An 18,608-nucleotide genomic window follows, 5' to 3' on the forward strand; every position below is an offset into this window, starting at 1 on the left:
GCTTATATATGTATTTTTAATGATTTTTAGTTCTATCACCCTCTCTCTCCTTATACTCTCACTTTCACTATCATTGTAGCAACTCTTATATTATTTTATTGTGTTATTTATATTATTTTAATGTATTGAATGCTAAAATAAAACCTTTGAAGTTGGGTGTTTTGTAAAGTGAGGTGGTAAAATATATAAAGTAAGTTTTTAAGGTGCTAAAAACTAAAATTTTTAGCTCCTTTGATGTGAATGACCTTACATAGGTCACAAAGGTTTTGAAAGTAGAAATTCTCTTAACAACTTGAATTCTTGTCTGATTTATTAATTCGTAGTATGTTATATGTTGTCACTAATAATTTATAATCAATATTTCTTTTTTATTTTTTTGTGATAGCATCATAAAATTTTAATTTGACAATTCCAAAATTTTGTTTGTCCATTATTGTTTTAGTCTCTTACAGTATAAACACCAGGGACGGAACCAGGATTTGAATCTAAGGGGGGCGAAAGCATGAACCAAAAAAATTTCAAGTGACATGGTTTATTAAAAAAAATGTCATGGTAGACAAAACAATTGCACTTTATTACCAAAAATATTTAAGTCAAGAAGGAAATAATATGAACCAAAAAAGTTGAAAGTTACAATATGATATTCAAACCTTTTCGAAGAAGAATAAAAAAAGAAGAGGACTTCGGATCTCCAAATTTTGGATAATTGGAATTAATATGTTGATTTTATCACATTGACCAACTCACAATATGATAAGACCATACTTTTGGATGCAACTAAAAATCACACTAATGAGTTTTCAAAACTTTGTTTGAGGATTTATAAAAAATGGGATATTAATATTAAGAGTTGGCAATGCTATATCATCAATATTGGTTTCTAAAGGAATTTGCATTTTATCTTTTGAAAAAAATTAAAATATTGTAATTGATTTTCCCATAATTTATAAATCAATTAAAAAGTTATAAAAATTATTGTCACCCCCATAAGGGAATTTTTTTTTTTTTCCATGAGATTTTTTTGGTTATGAGTTATTGAATTATGATATTGGTGATTTATGGATTTTTTGTTGTGTTGTATTTGGACTATGGAAGGGCATGGGTCCAAAGAAAGGGTTAAGTGATTAGTTTCTTTTTGGGCTACTTAGACTAATCCAAAAATTTGAGGGGGGCCAACTATAACTCTAAAATATGGGCATGCAAATAAAATTCGCATAGCTAATTTGAAAAGAAGGGGGGGGGGGGGGGCAATGCCCCCCCTGTCCCTTAATGGGCCTGTCCCTGATAAACACCATATACTTATTAAGATGTATAAGTGATTTTGTTCGTTCATTATTATTATTATTATTATTATTATTATTATTATTTTCACTCTATTACCGCATAAACATCATATCCATAATAAGATGTCTAAGTGGGCTGATCTTCGATGTTTGGTGCCACTTGCAAGTCATGACAAAGTGTTTATTCATTGGAAATTCCTCCATTATCTCCTAGGTGCCCTGGGCTTATGTGCTGCAAGCAATGCACTATCTCCCGGTGCCATCTTTGCCGTTGGATGCATTGATTTTGACCACCCATTGATGTGACGCTATTGAAGAATAGTAGGCAACGGAAGCAGTGGTTGAAGTCTCTTTGATGTGGAAATGGATCGCGACACCTTCGTTTGGGTTTGCCCATTCTCTCTTGTTGTTTCGGTGTTTCTCTCAGTATCTCTCGCTAGGTGTGTCTTGCTCACTCTCGGTGTCTCTTACTATTATGCCCGTGTGATGTGCGGTTTAATTAAGAATCATATGTAACTTAAACAAAAGATAACAACAACTAAGTTTTTTGTATTTATCTAAAAATTGATAGAGATTTATAGAAAAAATCAATAAGAACAATTATAATTTTTTGTCTGTCCATGAGGTGTTTAAAAAAAAATATATAAAGTGTTGTCTTTGCCGATGTGAACGTTATCCTTGTGCTGCTCAAGTAGGAAGGTTGAGCCACAAACGTCGTAGTCCATTGAGTCCAACTTGTGGATATATGCGTTGATTTTGACCACCCATTGATGTGACGCTATGGAAAAATAGTAGGCAACGGTGGCAGTGGTTGAAGTCTCTCCGATGTGGAAATGGATCGTGACACCTTTGTTTGGGTTTGCCCATTCTCTCTCGTTGTTTCGGTGTTTCTCTCAATATCTCTTGCTAGGTGTCTCCCACTTGCTCTTGGTGTCTCTTACTATTATGCTTGTGCGATGCACGGTTTAATTAAGAATCATATGTAACTTAAACAAAAGATAAAAACAACTAAGTTTTTGTATTTATCTAAAAATTGATAGAGATGTATAGAAAAAATCAATAAGAACAATTATAATTCTGTGTCTATCCGTGAGGTGTTTTAAAAAAATAAAAAATAGAATTAAAGGTTGATATTAGTAGTTGTATATGTGTACTATGATTGTTTTTTTTTTAATTAATGTTGATATGAACAATTAGTGTGAAACCAAAATTCTAATCCCCTAGAATGCTAGAACTCATAAATCATAAATGAAGTAGATCTCCTATTGCTAATTAAATAAATCACTTTGAAATTATAGATAAATGAATAATAAAAGGATTAGATGAAGAATTTGGATTGTATTCAAATTGAAATTTTTATCAACTTAGAAATTATAGGAAAAGAAAATAAGAACAAAAAATAATTACATATATTTTTAAAAATCTAACAAAATTTCTACAATTTGGTGAAGCCACATGGCACAACCACGGCTTGTAAGCCCAACTTTCATTATATAGTTTATGATATATATATATATATATAGAATAGATTACATCCCTGAATTTCAATAAACATCAACATACTTTTTTCAACTGAAAAAGGTAGAGTAGAAGTTTGTATTATTATCATGATATTTAATTGCACATATAATTTATATGGGATTTCACAAAAAAACTTCGAAGTCGTAGCTTCTTTTTAAAAGCCCAATATTAGGGACATAACTTTTACGTAGCCCCATTTTTATGAGATTTCACTAACACTACTTTTGTTATGTACTAATTACAATAGGCCACGTTAATAAATTTTTTTAAAAATTGTGAAATTTTTTCATTCCCATAAAAAAAAAATTTATTTGATTCCATGGATATTGATTAGCTTATGGGGTAAAAAAAAAATACTAGTAATAATAAAAAGGGCAAGGATTTGCAGCAAACGAAGTTGTTGCAACTTAGTTTGCAACAAGTTATGCAAAAATGCATGTGTCAATGTCTTAGATAGACACCTGTCTAGGCTTATATTTTTCCGTATCAAGATTGAATTTTTCACCATATTGGGTCTTTTTTTTTTTTTTTTTTTTTTTTAGATTGAATTTTTCACCATATTGGGTCTTTTTTTTTTTTTTTTTTTTTTGAGAAGGAAATGGGGTCTATTTGAAACATTGAAACGTATGCATTTTGCAGGAGTTATTATAACTTAGTTTGCAGCAAACCCTTGCATTTTGCAGAACCTATTGGAAAAGCCAAGTCCTCTTGTAATAACAATTGGCCATATAACCTTGGTCTAATAGTTCATAAATCAATCAATATATATATATATATATACAGGGAGAGCATGAAATTCTGCCAAGTGGCGCATTGTATGACTTTTTTTTTTTTCCATTTAGGCTCCCACCTCATCCAAATTTAGCATTTATGTCAGATGCATTTATTTCAATGTATTAATATAATTCAAAGAGTTTGTATACATTTATAACTTTAAATGCTTTGAATAGATATGAATGGATCTACAAAGTCATGGGAAAAATACGAATTAAGAAAACTTTTCAATTTTCTGCATAAGCTAACTTCAATGCAAAATTGCAAGAGTCAGATTCAACGAATTGGGTAGTATGATTATTTGTCTTCACATTTGTCCAATATAAATCTCCCTTTCCTTTGGTCTTAAAAATTAAACTTCCATAATTTGTCTCACAATATCTTTGGTTCCCTTTCTGAAAGGTATGTTAATTTGCAAAATATTATGTTCATCTTATATATTTTGTTTATATTTTATGTATACATTTTTATTGATGTAGCATTCTAATGTGATTAGGTTGATTTTTTCATATTATGTGCCAATTGAGATTTTTGGTTTTCCATATGGTGCATATACTTGGTAAGGATTTTTAGTATTTTTGGTATTTTGGTTGCTTTTAGTTCAATTAAAATTTGGAGGTTAAATTGTGATATTATTGCATCACTATGACATTATTTTTTCTATTATTGTATCATGAAAATTCTAGCAGTTTTTATAGCTAATTGATTAAGATATCCTTCTATCAATTTTCACTCTATTATAATTACGATCTTTGAAATTCAAACTTTTCTTCAATTAAAATGTTAATGTGTCTTAATTTTATCTCTTATATCAATTTTGAAATCAATGAAAAGCTACTTCCATTGACATAAAAATCGTAGGTGTTGATATAGAGACTTTAGTGGCATATGAAATGTAGAAATTAACACTATAGAATCTATATATAAAGCATAAATCATACAAGAAAGATACCTAGGAATCAACAGTTTGTAGGTGATAATGTGAACTGTAATCTGATGACATTTATTGGTTGCATGAATTGAAGGAATTTTTTCCCCCAATGTATTTAGTTTGAATTTAGTTTTACTACAAAACTTCAAAGATTAACTATGACTAATAATAATAGTATTCATGAATAGGTCATAAATAACTTCTTAGAAAATTTATCAAAATGCACTGCGCATCGCTCGGGAAATCGACTAGTTGAATTATTAATAGCTGAGCCAAGTCCTCCTGTAATAACCATTGGCTATATAACCTTGGTCTAATAATTCATAAATTGAATTATTAATAGCTGAACTAAATTATTATTTGCTTCTTATTAGTTTGTCCAAATTTATTATTTTCACTTAAAATATATATTAATTCCTCTAAATTTAGACATGTTGTAATCATATTTTAAAATTTTAATTTGACAAGTAAACTTTAGAATTTATTATCAATCTCTTCTTTCAGTACATTATAAACACAATAACATTGGGGGCAGGGAGAAAGAGAAAATGAGATTGACTGATCCACCGCCACCTCTCCTTCCACTTACCAATTGCCAATCCAACTCCATGGCTTTTAAAACTTGGGGACTATAAAGTGAATTCTTCCATTTTGTTTTTAAATTTTAGTCATAAACGTACAAAATGTCTGATGTACATATTGGGTACATTTACAGGCACAAAACAATGGAAATTGTGGGTCCCATTTTCGAGATTGCAAAAATGATATTTGCTCCAATTTGCAAATGTTGTGATTTTTATAGAGGCACTGATAAACACAGGAGAATTCTCAAGAACAAATAGCAGGATTTTCTAGATGTTGCTCACACTTAGAAAATGTGCATACATAACAAGCTAAGCTTGTAAATGCACACTAGGCCAAACTCACATGTGAAATACACAACACAAGCAATCAAACTTTTTGAGATTTTTCACTTTTTATGGATTTTTTAATTTTTCAACACACTCAAAAACAGAACATGTAAAGTAAGATCAACAAAAAAAAAAAAGTACAAAACAACTTGAAAAAGAAACATGCGATAAACTGGAAGCAATGACACAAGAAGATTGCATATGTCATGATGCATGAAACTATAACCCTAATACTTTGGAAGTATTAATGCATGGGCATAGAATGATTATGCATGAGTAGCCTTCTTCATCCACACTGTACGAATGTTTTGGGTGAGATCCTTAGATAGAGGGGTACGACTGACATAATTTTCAAACCTCGGGGTGAAGATAGCAAGACAAAATGAAATGTTCTTTAACCTCTCCATAACATCTCCAATGAGTTGTCCCTCATTTTCTCCTTTAGCTTGTGTTCCCTTTGGCATTCTTCTTGTATTGTATTGGCCATGCATAGAATCAGCCCTCTTCAGTGCATGAAGCTTGAAGCAATTTGGTCTTGTGTGTCCTCGCACACCACAATGATGACAAAAATGCTTCACTTGAGGTCCCCTTTGAATTTTGGGTAATGACTTCTCTTTATCCTTTGGTTTTGCACCAACGGTTCTATTTGCAACAATAGGGGTTTCAATCTCAGGCTTCACCTCTTTGAGTTTCTCTACATTCTTGGCTGATATGAACCTCACTTTCTTCTTGGGTTCGCTGCTTGAGCTCCCTTCACTGGTATAGCCTAGATCAGTCTTGTCATGTGAAGATTTTTGAGAAGATAGTACACTGTCAAGTTTCTTGGTGGAAATGCGCTCAACCTTGACATTTGCTTGAATAATTTCAAGTTCAAGAAACTTGATCTTAGAATAAGGTTCCACCATCTGTCCTTTAAGCCCTTCTACTTCACACTTCGCCTCCTTAAGTTGCACAAGTGTGCACCTATGTTCTTCTTTAATTTTCTTCATCTTCTTCAAGGCATTGTTAGCAACCTTGGCATATTTGCCACAATCTTTTAACAAAGCATCATACACTTCTTGAAGATTTTTCTCACCTTCATTGAGGCATACATCCTCGTCTTTTGAATCTTCAACTTCCTCACATTCGGAATGCACACCAAGCTCATTAACTAGGTTACTCAAATCATCCATAGAGTTAACCATGGTAATTGCCATGAAAGCTTAATAGTTTCCCTTACTATCACACTCTCCTTCCGCATCAGAATTTGAGCTTTCGGAATCACTAAGGGTAGTGGCAAACACTTTACCCTTTCCTCTCAAATAGTTTGGACATTCTTTCTTGAGATGTCCATGATCGTTGCATTCATAGCACACAATTCCTTGAGGGGATTGAGAATCCTTCCCATCTTTCTTCTTATCACCTTTGGATGATGAGAACTTTCCTTTGCCAAATGGCTTCCCTCTGTTTTTCATCTTTAGAAATTTTTGGAAGTTCTTTGCAAGAAACGCCACCTCCTTCTCCACATCATCTTCTTCGAAGGAGTCATCCATTCTCTCATTGATAGTTTTGAGAGCAAGTGATTTGATGGATTTGTGAGAAGGCAGTCTGAGCTTATAGGTTTGGAGAGATCTAATGAGTTCTTGAATCTTTATCTCATCCAAATCTTTACTCTTCTCAATTGCGATGACCTTGGTATGGAAGCTCTTCGGTAATGATCGTAAAATCTTCCTCACAACCTTGGTGTCCTCCGTCTTTTCACCCAAGTTGAATTTGCCAATCACCACTTCATTCAACTTCCCATAAAAGGAGTCGAATGACTCATCTTTGCTCATCTTTAGTTCTTCGAATCAAGTGGTGAGCATTTGTAACTTGGTGTCTTTCACTTTCTTGGTGCCTTCATATGTGGTCTCCAGAATTTTCCATGCCTCCTTGGCAATTGTAACATGTGAAATCCTGTGGAATTCATCGGGTGAGATTCCACAAAAAATAGCATTCAAAACTTTACTATTAGCATTAGCCACTGCAAGGGCTGCCTTATCCTAAGTAGATTTGGCAGCCTCTAGCCTAGTCCATCCATTCTCAATTGCATCCCATATGCTCTCATCAATAGAGCACAAGAATGCATGCATACGCACTTTCCAAAAGGCGTAATTGCTCCCATCAAAGTAGGGAGGTGCATTTAAGGATTGAGACCTATCCATTATAGGGTCAAGGATCACACTTAGGATGTAGAAATTTGACAAAGTGTATCTGCTCTGATACCAATTGAAAGCTCAAATTTGTGTGAAAACACAAGAGCTTGTTTAGACTCTTAATAAAAAGTACGGCTCAGTTGCTTTTACTCCTAACATAAACTAAGTTTGAAATAAGAGTAAATGCGTGCAAACAACCGATAAAACTACTTTAAGCCATATTCATCCAATATCAACAATAAAAGAAAGCTTAAAGAGTAGGAAAGAATGATGCAAACACAAGATAACACCGAGATGTATTATCGAACAGGAAACCAAAGAATTCTGTGAAAAACCTCTCCGCCACCCTCCAAGCAGTAAATCAATCCACTAGAGAATAAGTTGGAGTACACGAATAACAAAATACCCTCCAAGCCTAGTCTACCCCATGTACTTAAGCTCTCCAAGCTCCTGCTACCAACTGGCTTCTCGAAACCTTATCTTCTCTAGCTTTCCTAGATCCCGCAATTCAACTCAATTGCATTTGCCAACGATTGACTTCTTCCAATGCTTCACAATAGCACCAAAACCTCACTTGACACTCAGATTAGGTATGGTAAGTGTTTGGGCTATCAACCTCTCAAGGATTTAGAGATGAAGAGGTAGGAGTAGAGGCAAACTACAAGGAAATGTGTAGATGATTGTGGATATAACAATCTCTAACTCTCAAGTGTGTATGCTAGGATTTTCTCTTTGGAAAAACACTCCTTACAATATGTGGGTAATGAGAGTATATATAGTGTGGATAAAGACTTGGTAAAACAAACATGACAAATTAGCCAAATAGAATGTTTCGCGAGTATTTCGCGGGAAGACCTTACCCACAAGATACTCACGAAAACTCCAAGTTGTCATGACTCTTCGCATTCCAGTCATGCGCTCTACACGTGGCTACTTCGTGGGTTAGCTTCTCGCGAGCTTCTCATGAAATCCACTTGTACTTCATTTTAAGCTTAAGTCTTCACACTCTCTCACACTCAACCCTTACAATTAAAAACCCCACATAAATACAGGAAAAAATGATTAAATAAAATTACAATCAAATTTGGCACAAAATTAAAGTCAACACAAAATAGTTGTAGATAACAACTTTACATCACTAATTCCTTATTTTTCCTCAGTTTACTATATTGTGATCATAATAACAATAAGGATTAATCTCTATTGATATTATCTTTTTATGAGTTTGTGTTTGAGTATTTTCTTCACTATGAACTTAAGATACTACGTTTAAGTTTTACCTATTGAAAAATTATACATATATATATATATATATATATAAATTGAGCAATTCTTTCTCCATTCTTCTAATTAGTAATTAAAATTTGGGTTTATATGAAAAATTCGTGGTTGAAACTATTAAAAGACCAAGAGAAGAAAGAGGAAAAAAAGAAAAGAAAAAAGATAATGGCTGCTTTAAGGTTTTAGCGTCATACATGCATATTAAGTAATTTTTACTATTTTGTGTAAAATATATGATCCACTAATTGAATATATATATATATATAGAGAGAGAGAGAGAGAGAGAGAGAGAGAGAGAAACATCATTCATTCAATCATAATAATACCAAATCCTGATACAAAGCTTCCAAAGCTGGTGGGGGAGAGTCCTCCAACCAATACAAATCATATTCTAAATTTCTAGCATGTTGAGCGAGAACATGCGCTACCTTATTACCTCCCCTCCTAATCTTACTAGTTGTAGCCCACTGCAAACTAGAAATCAAATGGCGAATATCATCCGCCACATTGCCTAGGAACGAGGAGTTAGCCACATTTGAAGAAATTGCTTGCATAACATTGGTATTATCTCCCTCTATCATTAGTCTAGTAAAACCAACATCCACAGCAAATTCAATGGATTTTTTGCATGCAAGGAGTTCAGCTTCTTCACTTGTATCCACCTTCGGCCCAATAGCAGACATACCAGCCATAACCTTGCCCTTCTCATTTTTGATTGTTGCTCCTATACCATATTTCTCCATCCTTGAAAATATCACTGCATCAAAGTTTAACTTGTATTCTGTAGGTGGAGGTGGCTGCCAGACTTCACCACTTGGTTGCTCCATCAGACTGACATTCAGATGCACTTGGGCAGTGGCGACGCCACCTTTAGGCCAGGGTGTTCCTAGGAACACCCTGGCCTGAAATTTTTTTTTTTTATACATAATAATTAAATTTTTTTTATTTGTTTACACTTAAAAAAAAATTAGGAATACCCTAAACTAAAATTAGGAACACCCTGCTTTCAAAAAAAAAATTAAGAACACCCTCAAATAAAAAAAATAAAAAAAAAATTATTTGTCCTATTTCAAGCAAAAAACAAAAAAAAAAAAAAAGCCCAAAAAATTTGTAAAAGAGCAAGCCTACCAAGGGAAAAAAACCCAACATCAATCCTAAACAACAGATTACAAACCCAATCTAAAGAAAAAAGAAAAAGAAGGAACCGGAACGGTCAAACCGTTTCCCAACGGTTCTTTAACTTAGCTACAAAACTGCTTTAAAAAAAAAAAAAAATACCATGCCAGCATCGCCGACCACCTCAAGAAAAATGAACAGATTGGAACTTGGAAGTCAGATCTAATGTCTTTGACTGAGAGATATTTGTGCAAAGCTTTCATGTTGAGAGATACAGTGAAACAAAAAAAAAAAAAAAAAATTGAGGGAAGAAAAAGAAGGCTGAGAATACTTGGGTCTTGATACTGTACTCGCACCAGTGAAAAACCAACCCACAGAACTGAAAAAACTCAAAAGCCAAGTATCAATGAAAGGCGTAAAAGGCATCTAAAGTATTAATGCTTGGCAGTTGGCACTTGGGAATTGGGTTGGGTACTTTGGGAGATGAACAACTAGGCATGTTAGCCAAGTGTTTCATTTTTTATTTTTAGTGTGTACTATTCGGTTGTGTTATTTCTTTTTTTTGCTAAATAACTGTGTTAATAACTTAATTTTGATTAATAAAGGAATACAAATACAAACATAGTTTTTAAACAATAAAAAAATGATTTGTATTTTAACATTTAGGCTACTATCATCTAATTAAACACTCTTTTATTTAGAATAGATCTTTAAAGTACAATTAAATTACTTATTCTTAATACCGTTATAAAAAAAATGATAAATAAAACAAAAAAAGATATAACATTGCTATTATTTTTGTAATGTTAATTTTGATTATTTATAGTTTCTTTCCCTTTACCATCTAACATAAGATATGAAACTCATTTTTTAATTTTTTAATAATTGTTTGGATATATTTGATGAGTTATTATTTATTTTATAATTTTAAAATAATTAATTAAATTATTTATGACATCATCGGTTCGACCATCGGTCTGACTCCAATTGGACCAAAAAACCAAAAATCACTACCTTTTTCAGTTCCGTCATCATTTCGGTTTTTAAAACCATATGCTTACAAATAATTAATGACATGCCATAAATAATTAATGCCATGCACACAGGCAGATATGCCATAAATAATTTTATTTTATAATTAATAAAACAACAATATAACAAATTATAGTTTATAAAAGACAAACAAATTAATGAAATAACTAAACAATAATAATTAATAATTTTATTAATATTTCAAATGAACTTATAGTTTATTGTTTATTTTTTTACTAGAATATTTGATAAAAAAATAACGTAGAAGACAATTGTAAACTTTATGTATTTGCGTGTTTTTTTATTGTTGTTGTTGTTGTTAATATACAAAATTTTCTTTTTATTAAATTGTGTAATTTATACTTGTTGGGGAACACCCTGAAAAAAATTTCTGGAGTCGCCACTGCACTTGGGCTTGTTTAAACTCCTCCAAAACTCCTCTGCTCTCTTGTTAAGGCTGATCGGGTTCTTCAGCTGCCCTCGGTACAGAACACAGTTGCATTGATTCCATATCAGCCAAAATTGAACCCCAAACAGCTCCATTTCTTCAGTTGAAAGCTTGTCCACCAAATGTTCCATCAGTTGCATGACATCTTTAAAGCCTAAGACTCCCTTCTACAGTTTTGGAATGCTCCCTCCCCATACATCTTGCACCACAACACAGTCCCATAAAACATGAACTGCTGATTCCGCCTCCCTGGTACAAATTTGGCATTTGTCTTTATTGATAATTCTTCTTTTTACTAGATTGAACCTTGTAGGTAAAATGTCATTGTATGCCCTCCACTCGAAAATTTTAATTTTGTTTGGTATACAAAGCTTCCACAAAATGGCCAGATGAGTTTCCTAACACAGCCCCCTGAAGATTCAGCCTGATTCCCATTACCTCGCATTCTTCTTGCTACCTTATTTGTAGACTTGACAGAAAACTTCCCATGTTTGTTGTGCAGCCAAATGATTGAGTCCGAAACCACCCTTCTGCTAAAAGGATAAAATTTGCGATAAATAAGATATGCTTTTAACTAAAAAAAAATTAAAAAATAAAATTTAAGTGTAGTTAGGTGGTTCAAGAATCAAGACAAACCAAAAAGTTTATAGAGTCTATTTAGATACCGCTTATTGTTGAAAACTAAAAATTGAAAACACTGTAGTAAAATAATTTTTAAATGTGTGAATAGTGTCGTGAGACCTATTTTTAAAGAAAAATTTGTTAAAATTCGTACTTACGGGTCCTGTGTAGTACACAGGACCCACACAAAAAAACTAAAGCTATGTTTGGATTGCGTTTTTGTAGGATGCATCTGCCATCTTTTTTTTTTAAGTCCAGTGCCTATTGCACTGTTCATGGGACATGAACAGTGCAAATAGGCAAATGAACAGTAACCAAAATATATTTTTTTTATTGTTTTCAGATTTCAGTAAAATAAGCGGTATTTAAACGCACACTAAGATGTGCAAGTCCCTTGTTTTCAATGCAAGTCCCCTGTTTTCTCTTTGGATACTGCTTTTGAGACTTTTTTTTTTTTTTTTTGGGTTGAGGTCTAGGACTTTTTTGACCGTTCTTTCGTGTATTTTGACTTTTTCAATATTTGGGAGAGCAAGTATACTATGTACCCGGCATATATGCCGGGTCACTCATAGACTGGCGGGTTCCACACACTATGGGACCCGCCAGTTGTGAGATAACCGGCATATATGCCGAGTACATAATATAATTTTCGTATTTGGGGGGTAAATTCTTCTGATAATATATTTTATTTGAAGAAACATTTGGAGCAGTCAGCGGGAGCATATTGCCCCCCTGGCTCCGCCATTATATTAGCTCCATGCATTGCAAAGGGCTTGTATCTGTATCATAACACTTTCTCTGAACAAAGAAGCCGACTATTAGACAATCGATGTTAGACATCAAACCTCTTTTTGTGTTCTGTTTACTATCCTTCTTAAGGCTCTCTTCTACGATAGACACTATCATTCCAAGCTATTCCATCAGAGACGGTGAGACTTTAGTTTCAGCTGGTGGAACCTTTGAACTGGGTTTCTTCAGTCCAGGCAATTCAAAAGGCCGATACGTGGGAATATGGTATAGGATATCTACTGACGCAATTGTATGGGTAGCCAACAGAGAGACTCCAATTGCTAATCGCTCAGGAGTTTTGAAGGTTACAAATGAAGGAGATATTGTTCTTTTTAACAACACAAATAGTACTGTTTGGTCATCCAATACGACGAGAGCTGCAGCAAGTCCAGTAGTAAAGCTGTTGGATTCAGGAAATCTTGTTGTGAAAGATGGAAATGACAATGGCTTGGAGAACTTATTGTGGCAGAGCTTTGATTATCCTTGCGACACATTGATGCCAGGAATGAAGTTGGGAAAGAACTTTGTAACAGGTCGAGACTGGTTTTTAACATCTTGGAAAAGCACAGACGATCCTGCTAAAGGTGAGTTTTCTTTACGGATAGATACTCATGGGCTTCCACATCAAGTTTCTATGAAGGGAAATAAAATAAAGGCTAGAGGAGGGCCATGGAATGGCCTTACTTTTTCAGGATATCCTCGGTTAAGACCAAATCCAATATTCGAGTATGAATTTGTGATGAACAAAACTGAGGTATATTACGAGTATACACTTGTGAATAGTTCAGTCTTTTCCAGACTTGTATTTTACCCATCAGGTGTTTGGGGACGGCTCGTATGGAGGGATCAGACACACAGCTGGGAGATCTACTCTACATCCCAGGTAGATCAGTGTGAAAATTATGCCTACTGTGGTGCATATGCTACCTGCAACGCCAATAGCTTTCCAGTATGTGCATGCTTACAAGGATTTGTATCCAAATCTCCAAAAAATTGGAATTCAGTAGATTGGTCTGATGGTTGTGTTCGAAGGACTCCATTGGAATGCAATAGAGATGGCTTCCTGAAATACACAAATGTGAAATTGCCTGACACATCTTCTTCATGGTTTAATATAACCATGAGTCTTGAGGAATGTGAGGGATTGTGTTTGAAAAACTGTTCTTGCACAGCGTATTCAAATTTAGATATCAGGTTAAAAGGAAGTGGCTGCTTGCTTTGGTTCGGTAACCTGAATGATATGAGAGTAGACCAGGACGGCCAAGACATATACATAAGGCTGGCCAATTCAGAACTAGGTACTTTTTACTCCTGTTATTTCATATTTGCTCTCTTTGGATTTGCTCTTTTATTATAAATTGTGGACATATTGAACGCCTAAATTGCTTCGTTTTCAATTGTCTTTTTTTTTTTTTTTTGATGAATCAGTGAATTGATTCAAAGAAAGAAGAGCAATACAAGCTAGAACAAGCCACTACTGGGCTGAAGGCACAGCACCTTTATAGAACAAACTAAGTATCTAGCAGCTATAGAAAATCTAAACAGCCATTTTGTCCAAATTTATAACCAACCATCAGGCCTAATCCCTTACAATTCACTAACTAATATTCTTGCAAACTACAGAGAAGGGATTCCCCAGCTTGCATAAGACTTCTAAAATTGAGTTATGAAAGCTCCCTTTTGTTGGGTCAAAAAAGTAAATAATCGGAGACTTAAAAGAAAATTTTTTATTTTTGCTATGAAAGGAGCACTGTTTATTACATATGCATTTTCCTTACACTCTGGTACTACATGGAAGGCTTACATCATTCCTCTTCCCTCCATTCCCCCCATCTCCCTCCAGTCCACCCAAAAATAGGGAAAGAGACCAGCCAGATTTTTCGTATTCAGAGCTAGGCCTTAATTGAAAGGACTTTAAATGCAACTTGACTTCTTGAAGTGCTGGAATTCAACAGATTCCAGAAGGGGTTTAATTTGGGATTTCTTCTTCAATGGTAAAAACTCAAAGCAAGCTATCAATGCCCCACGCATTTTAGTTAGCTTTCCTAACCTCTGAAGTAAGCACCATAGTAGAATTCCAAATTATTTAATAGTTTAAACACCTTTAAGCACCAACCAACCATAACTTCCCATTTCATAGCTTGGATTACTATCCTCTGATTTGAGTTGAAAGGCAATTAGTTCTTTTTAAACAGGCTAACATATGTTCATTCAGGGGATAGGAACAAAATTTTTAAAACTTAAAGAAGACCTTTTAGGTGCTTTCTTGGGGAAGTCCGACATGACTGCAAGCTATATAGAATTGAAATAACAGTGTGAAAACTGTGACAAGCTTGGTGGTTGCACGGAAACTAGGATGTTGTGGTTTTGCACCCTAATGCTCTATCCACCTTATTTTTCCTATCTAATTCATAGCTTAGGCTATATTGTCCTCTGTTTGAGTTGACAAGCAATTAGTTCTTTTCAAACTGCTAGCATGTGTTCATTCGAACCTAGTCCTCATTCAGGTTGAACGTGGGGGTTGGGGGAGAAAATTGGATAAGAGCCAACACTAATGAATAATTCTTGGATGTTTGCTTGCGGAACTCTGACATGACTGCAAGCTATATAGAATTCAAAAAACATTATTAAATTGGGAGAGACCTGGTGGCTCCACAGAAACTAGGATGTTGTGGTGTTGCGCCCTACTGCTCTATGTACCTTATTTATTCCTATTTAAGCTCAAGATAAATTCTCTATAAATTCTCTTTTCAAGAATTATAACTGGCAAGATGCAGGTACTTATGAAGATGGTAACAACAGAATTTAGTTTCCGACTCAATTGTGTTTTAAGGAATTTTGAACAAAAGTCACATATACGTTCATTCATTGACTATTACTCATTTTCAGATAATAGTGAGAGAAACAGGCATTCCAGCAAAATAAAACAAGTACGAATCATAGTCAGCTCTGCACTACTAGTCATGGGAATTCTTATACTTGGAGTAATATCATATGTGTGGAAGAAGAAAATTAGTTTCAAAGGTAAAGCTATAAACATGAACTTATAATTTCTGATGCATGACAATGGATTTTACCACAGAAATTTCAAATTGAAAGTCTTAAACTTAGAAATGCATCAGATTAGGTGGTTAGCTGATTCAGTAATACCATTCAAATTATTCATGCCAATCCATCTCCTATAATTTCAGGAATCACAAGGAAAAATTACAACTATGTAGGTGGGAATGAAAACATGGAGTTACCTGTATTTGATTTTATGACCATAGCTAATGCAACCTGTAACTTTTCGGACAACAACAAGTTAGGAGAGGGTGGCTTTGGACCTGTATATAAGGTAAACAAAAATATCCTAACTAGCTAAGCTATCTTCTTTGGAAAAATTTCCTTATCTTTTGATTTTTAGGGTACCCTGCAAGAAGGGCAAGTGGTAGCTGTAAAGAGGCTTTCCACCAATTCAGCACAAGGAATGAACGAGTTCAAAAATGAAGTTTTATTAATTGCCAAACTTCAACACCGCAATCTTGTGAAGCTTCTTGGTTATAGCGTTCAAGAAAATGAGAAAATGTTAATCTATGAATACATGCCTAACAAAAGCTTGGACTCTTTTATTTTTGGTTTGAGATTTGACCTTTCAAACTCCATCACATTCATGTTTAGTATTGTTATCTTCTGTTAATAAAATTGCTTGTTGAGAATTCAGCTAGGACAATGCTAACATGAAAATAAATTTGGTTAGATCACACAAGAAGCAAATTACTGAATTGGCATAACCGCATTCACATTATTGGTGGCATTGCGAGGGGGCTTCTTTATCTTCATCAAGACTCTAGACTCAGAATTATCCATAGAGATCTCAAAGCTAGCAATATTCTGCTAGACGATACCATGAACCCAAAAATCTCGGACTTTGGCTTGGCTAGAACATTTGGGGGAGATCAAACCGAGGCCAAGACCAAAAGAATTGCTGGAACACAGTAAGTATACTTAACTTCTTATAGATTTTATTCTAGATATTTTTAAATTTCTTTCATTGAGCAGGGACATTTTGCAGTGGATATATGTCTCCTGAGTATGTGGGGTATGGACAGTTCTCTATCAAATCTGACGTGTTTAGCTTTGGAGTTTTAGTGTTAGAGATCGTGAGTGGGAAAAGGAATAGGGAATTTTGCCACTTTGATGACCACCTTAATCTTCTTGGACTTGTAAGCATGAAGATTTTTATTGTACTAATATACTGTGTCAAATGAAGTTGCAGTTTTAAATAGTATAGCTTCCTATGCAAATCTTATTATTCTTTATCAATCATACAATGCCGCTGATATTCTTATAGTCCAGCAATAGTCAGGGCCGAATACAAGTCCATATTAACAACTGATACATTTGGTTTCAACCTATTTCAGGCCTGGAGATTATGGATTGAAGATCAGGCAATGGAACTGATTGATAAATCTATAGGCGACATGTTCACACTATCTGATCAAGTGCTACGCTGCATTCATGTGGGCTTGTTATGTGTGCAACAAAGACCAGAAGATAGGCCAGACATGTCATCTGTGGTTCTGATGTTAAGCAGTGAGAGTTTATTGCCTAAGCCCAGGCAGCCTGGTTTTTATTCGGAAAAGGCTAGACCTATAGCAGATTCTTCATCAACAAAGCATGAGCCAGTTTCAACCAATGAAATTTCCATGACATCATTAAAGGGACGGTAAAATGACATGACATTGCTCAGGATTTAACAACTCTTTTAGTTTAGACTTTAGAGCAAGGGTCCAAGGGAACTCTTACTCTAGTGTTCGGACTTAATATCTTGTCTCTTATACTGAACATTCTATTCTGTGTTGCCACTTTATTCGCTGATTTGTACTTTAGTGCATACCACAAATTTACATCTGAATTAGTAGAAATGCCATTAAATAATGGAATTCGAGAGTTTGATGAACCATGTGTCCCTCAAAGCCATACAATTATGATCACTATTTATTTTGGTGTGAGAGTTGATAGTATAGTAGGTTGAGTAACCTAATGGTATGTTACTATGGTTGGGTAAAAAGGGAAAAGAAAATGGGATATGAGGTCGGTTTATTAAATTTTTATTATTATTTTATTATATTACATATATAAAATATAGCATGACGAAAAAAAAAAAAACACTAACCTTATCACAGCGCTCCGCACATGTAATAGGGCTCTTTATTTATTTATTTATTTATTTTGAGTTTAATATAATTTTTCAATTTGAATTTATCTATTGTTAGTGAGATTACACAGGAATGGAATTTTAAGAAACTAAAATTTAGGATTTGAAAAGGAGTAAACTGCTGGTTTAGTGTGTGCTAGTTTTTAAGGGGAAAAAAAATCAAATGTACGTGAGATATGTTTAGATAGAAAGTGTGCTAATTTTTAGGAAAAAAGTTTATTTGGTAGTTTTTTTTTTTTTTTTTGGTGTTTTTGAATTTTGTTGAAAATTACGATTTTAACCCTTTTTTTTTTTTTAAGAATAAGGATTATCTAATTAGATTGAGAATATTTTAGATATTTTTTGAAGCCATAATTAACTTTTTGAATCCTTTTAATATATAGAGAAAAGGAAAAAGTACAATCACTTTTGTTTCTATATATATATTTTACAAAATTGAAGAATTTGAAAAAAAAATTTAGGCTTCCAATAGATCAGATAAAAATGGAAATGCTCTTCATATCATACTATTCTTTTAATATATAATC

The 18,608-nt window shown here is 33.8% G+C and overlaps 1 protein-coding gene across 2 annotated transcripts; it reads left to right on the plus strand.

Moving 5' to 3' along the window:
- The first annotated feature begins 12,797 nt into the window (after positions 1–12,797).
- Positions 12,798–17,824, plus strand: LOC112037751 (G-type lectin S-receptor-like serine/threonine-protein kinase At4g27290). Of its 2 annotated transcripts, XM_024070580.2 has the most exons (7): positions 12,798–14,179; positions 15,771–15,905; positions 16,073–16,218; positions 16,288–16,498; positions 16,621–16,858; positions 16,936–17,086; positions 17,285–17,824. In XM_024070580.2, exons 1-7 carry the CDS (start codon positions 12,922–12,924, stop codon positions 17,591–17,593), a joined length of 2,448 nt encoding a protein of 815 aa, XP_023926348.2. In that variant the 5' UTR covers positions 12,798–12,921; the 3' UTR covers positions 17,594–17,824. The 2 variants fall into 2 exon arrangements, with proteins under 2 accessions (XP_023926348.2, XP_065618419.1); XM_065762347.1 differs by lacking the exon at positions 16,936–17,086 and having other exon boundaries at positions 17,285–17,418.
- The last annotated feature ends 784 nt before the right edge of the window (positions 17,825–18,608 follow it).

This window comes from Quercus suber, unplaced genomic scaffold (assembly GCF_002906115.3).
Source record: "Quercus suber isolate HL8 unplaced genomic scaffold, Cork oak 2.0 scaffold_453, whole genome shotgun sequence".
NCBI lineage: Eukaryota > Viridiplantae > Streptophyta > Magnoliopsida > Fagales > Fagaceae > Quercus > Quercus suber.

What these genes read in the sequence shown, in the direction of transcription:
- LOC112037751 (XM_024070580.2), top strand. Translation starts at nt 12,922, where the DNA reads ATGTTAGACATCAAACCTCTTTTTGTGTTCTGTTTACTATCCTTCTTA. An exon ending in CTTGGACTCTTTTATTTTTG is followed by an intron (nt 16,499 to 16,620) that starts GTTTGAGATTTG and finishes AAATTTGGTTAG; the next exon opens with ATCACACAAGAAGCAAATTA. An exon ending in ACCTTAATCTTCTTGGACTT is followed by an intron (nt 17,087 to 17,284) that starts GTAAGCATGAAG and finishes AACCTATTTCAG; the next exon opens with GCCTGGAGATTATGGATTGA.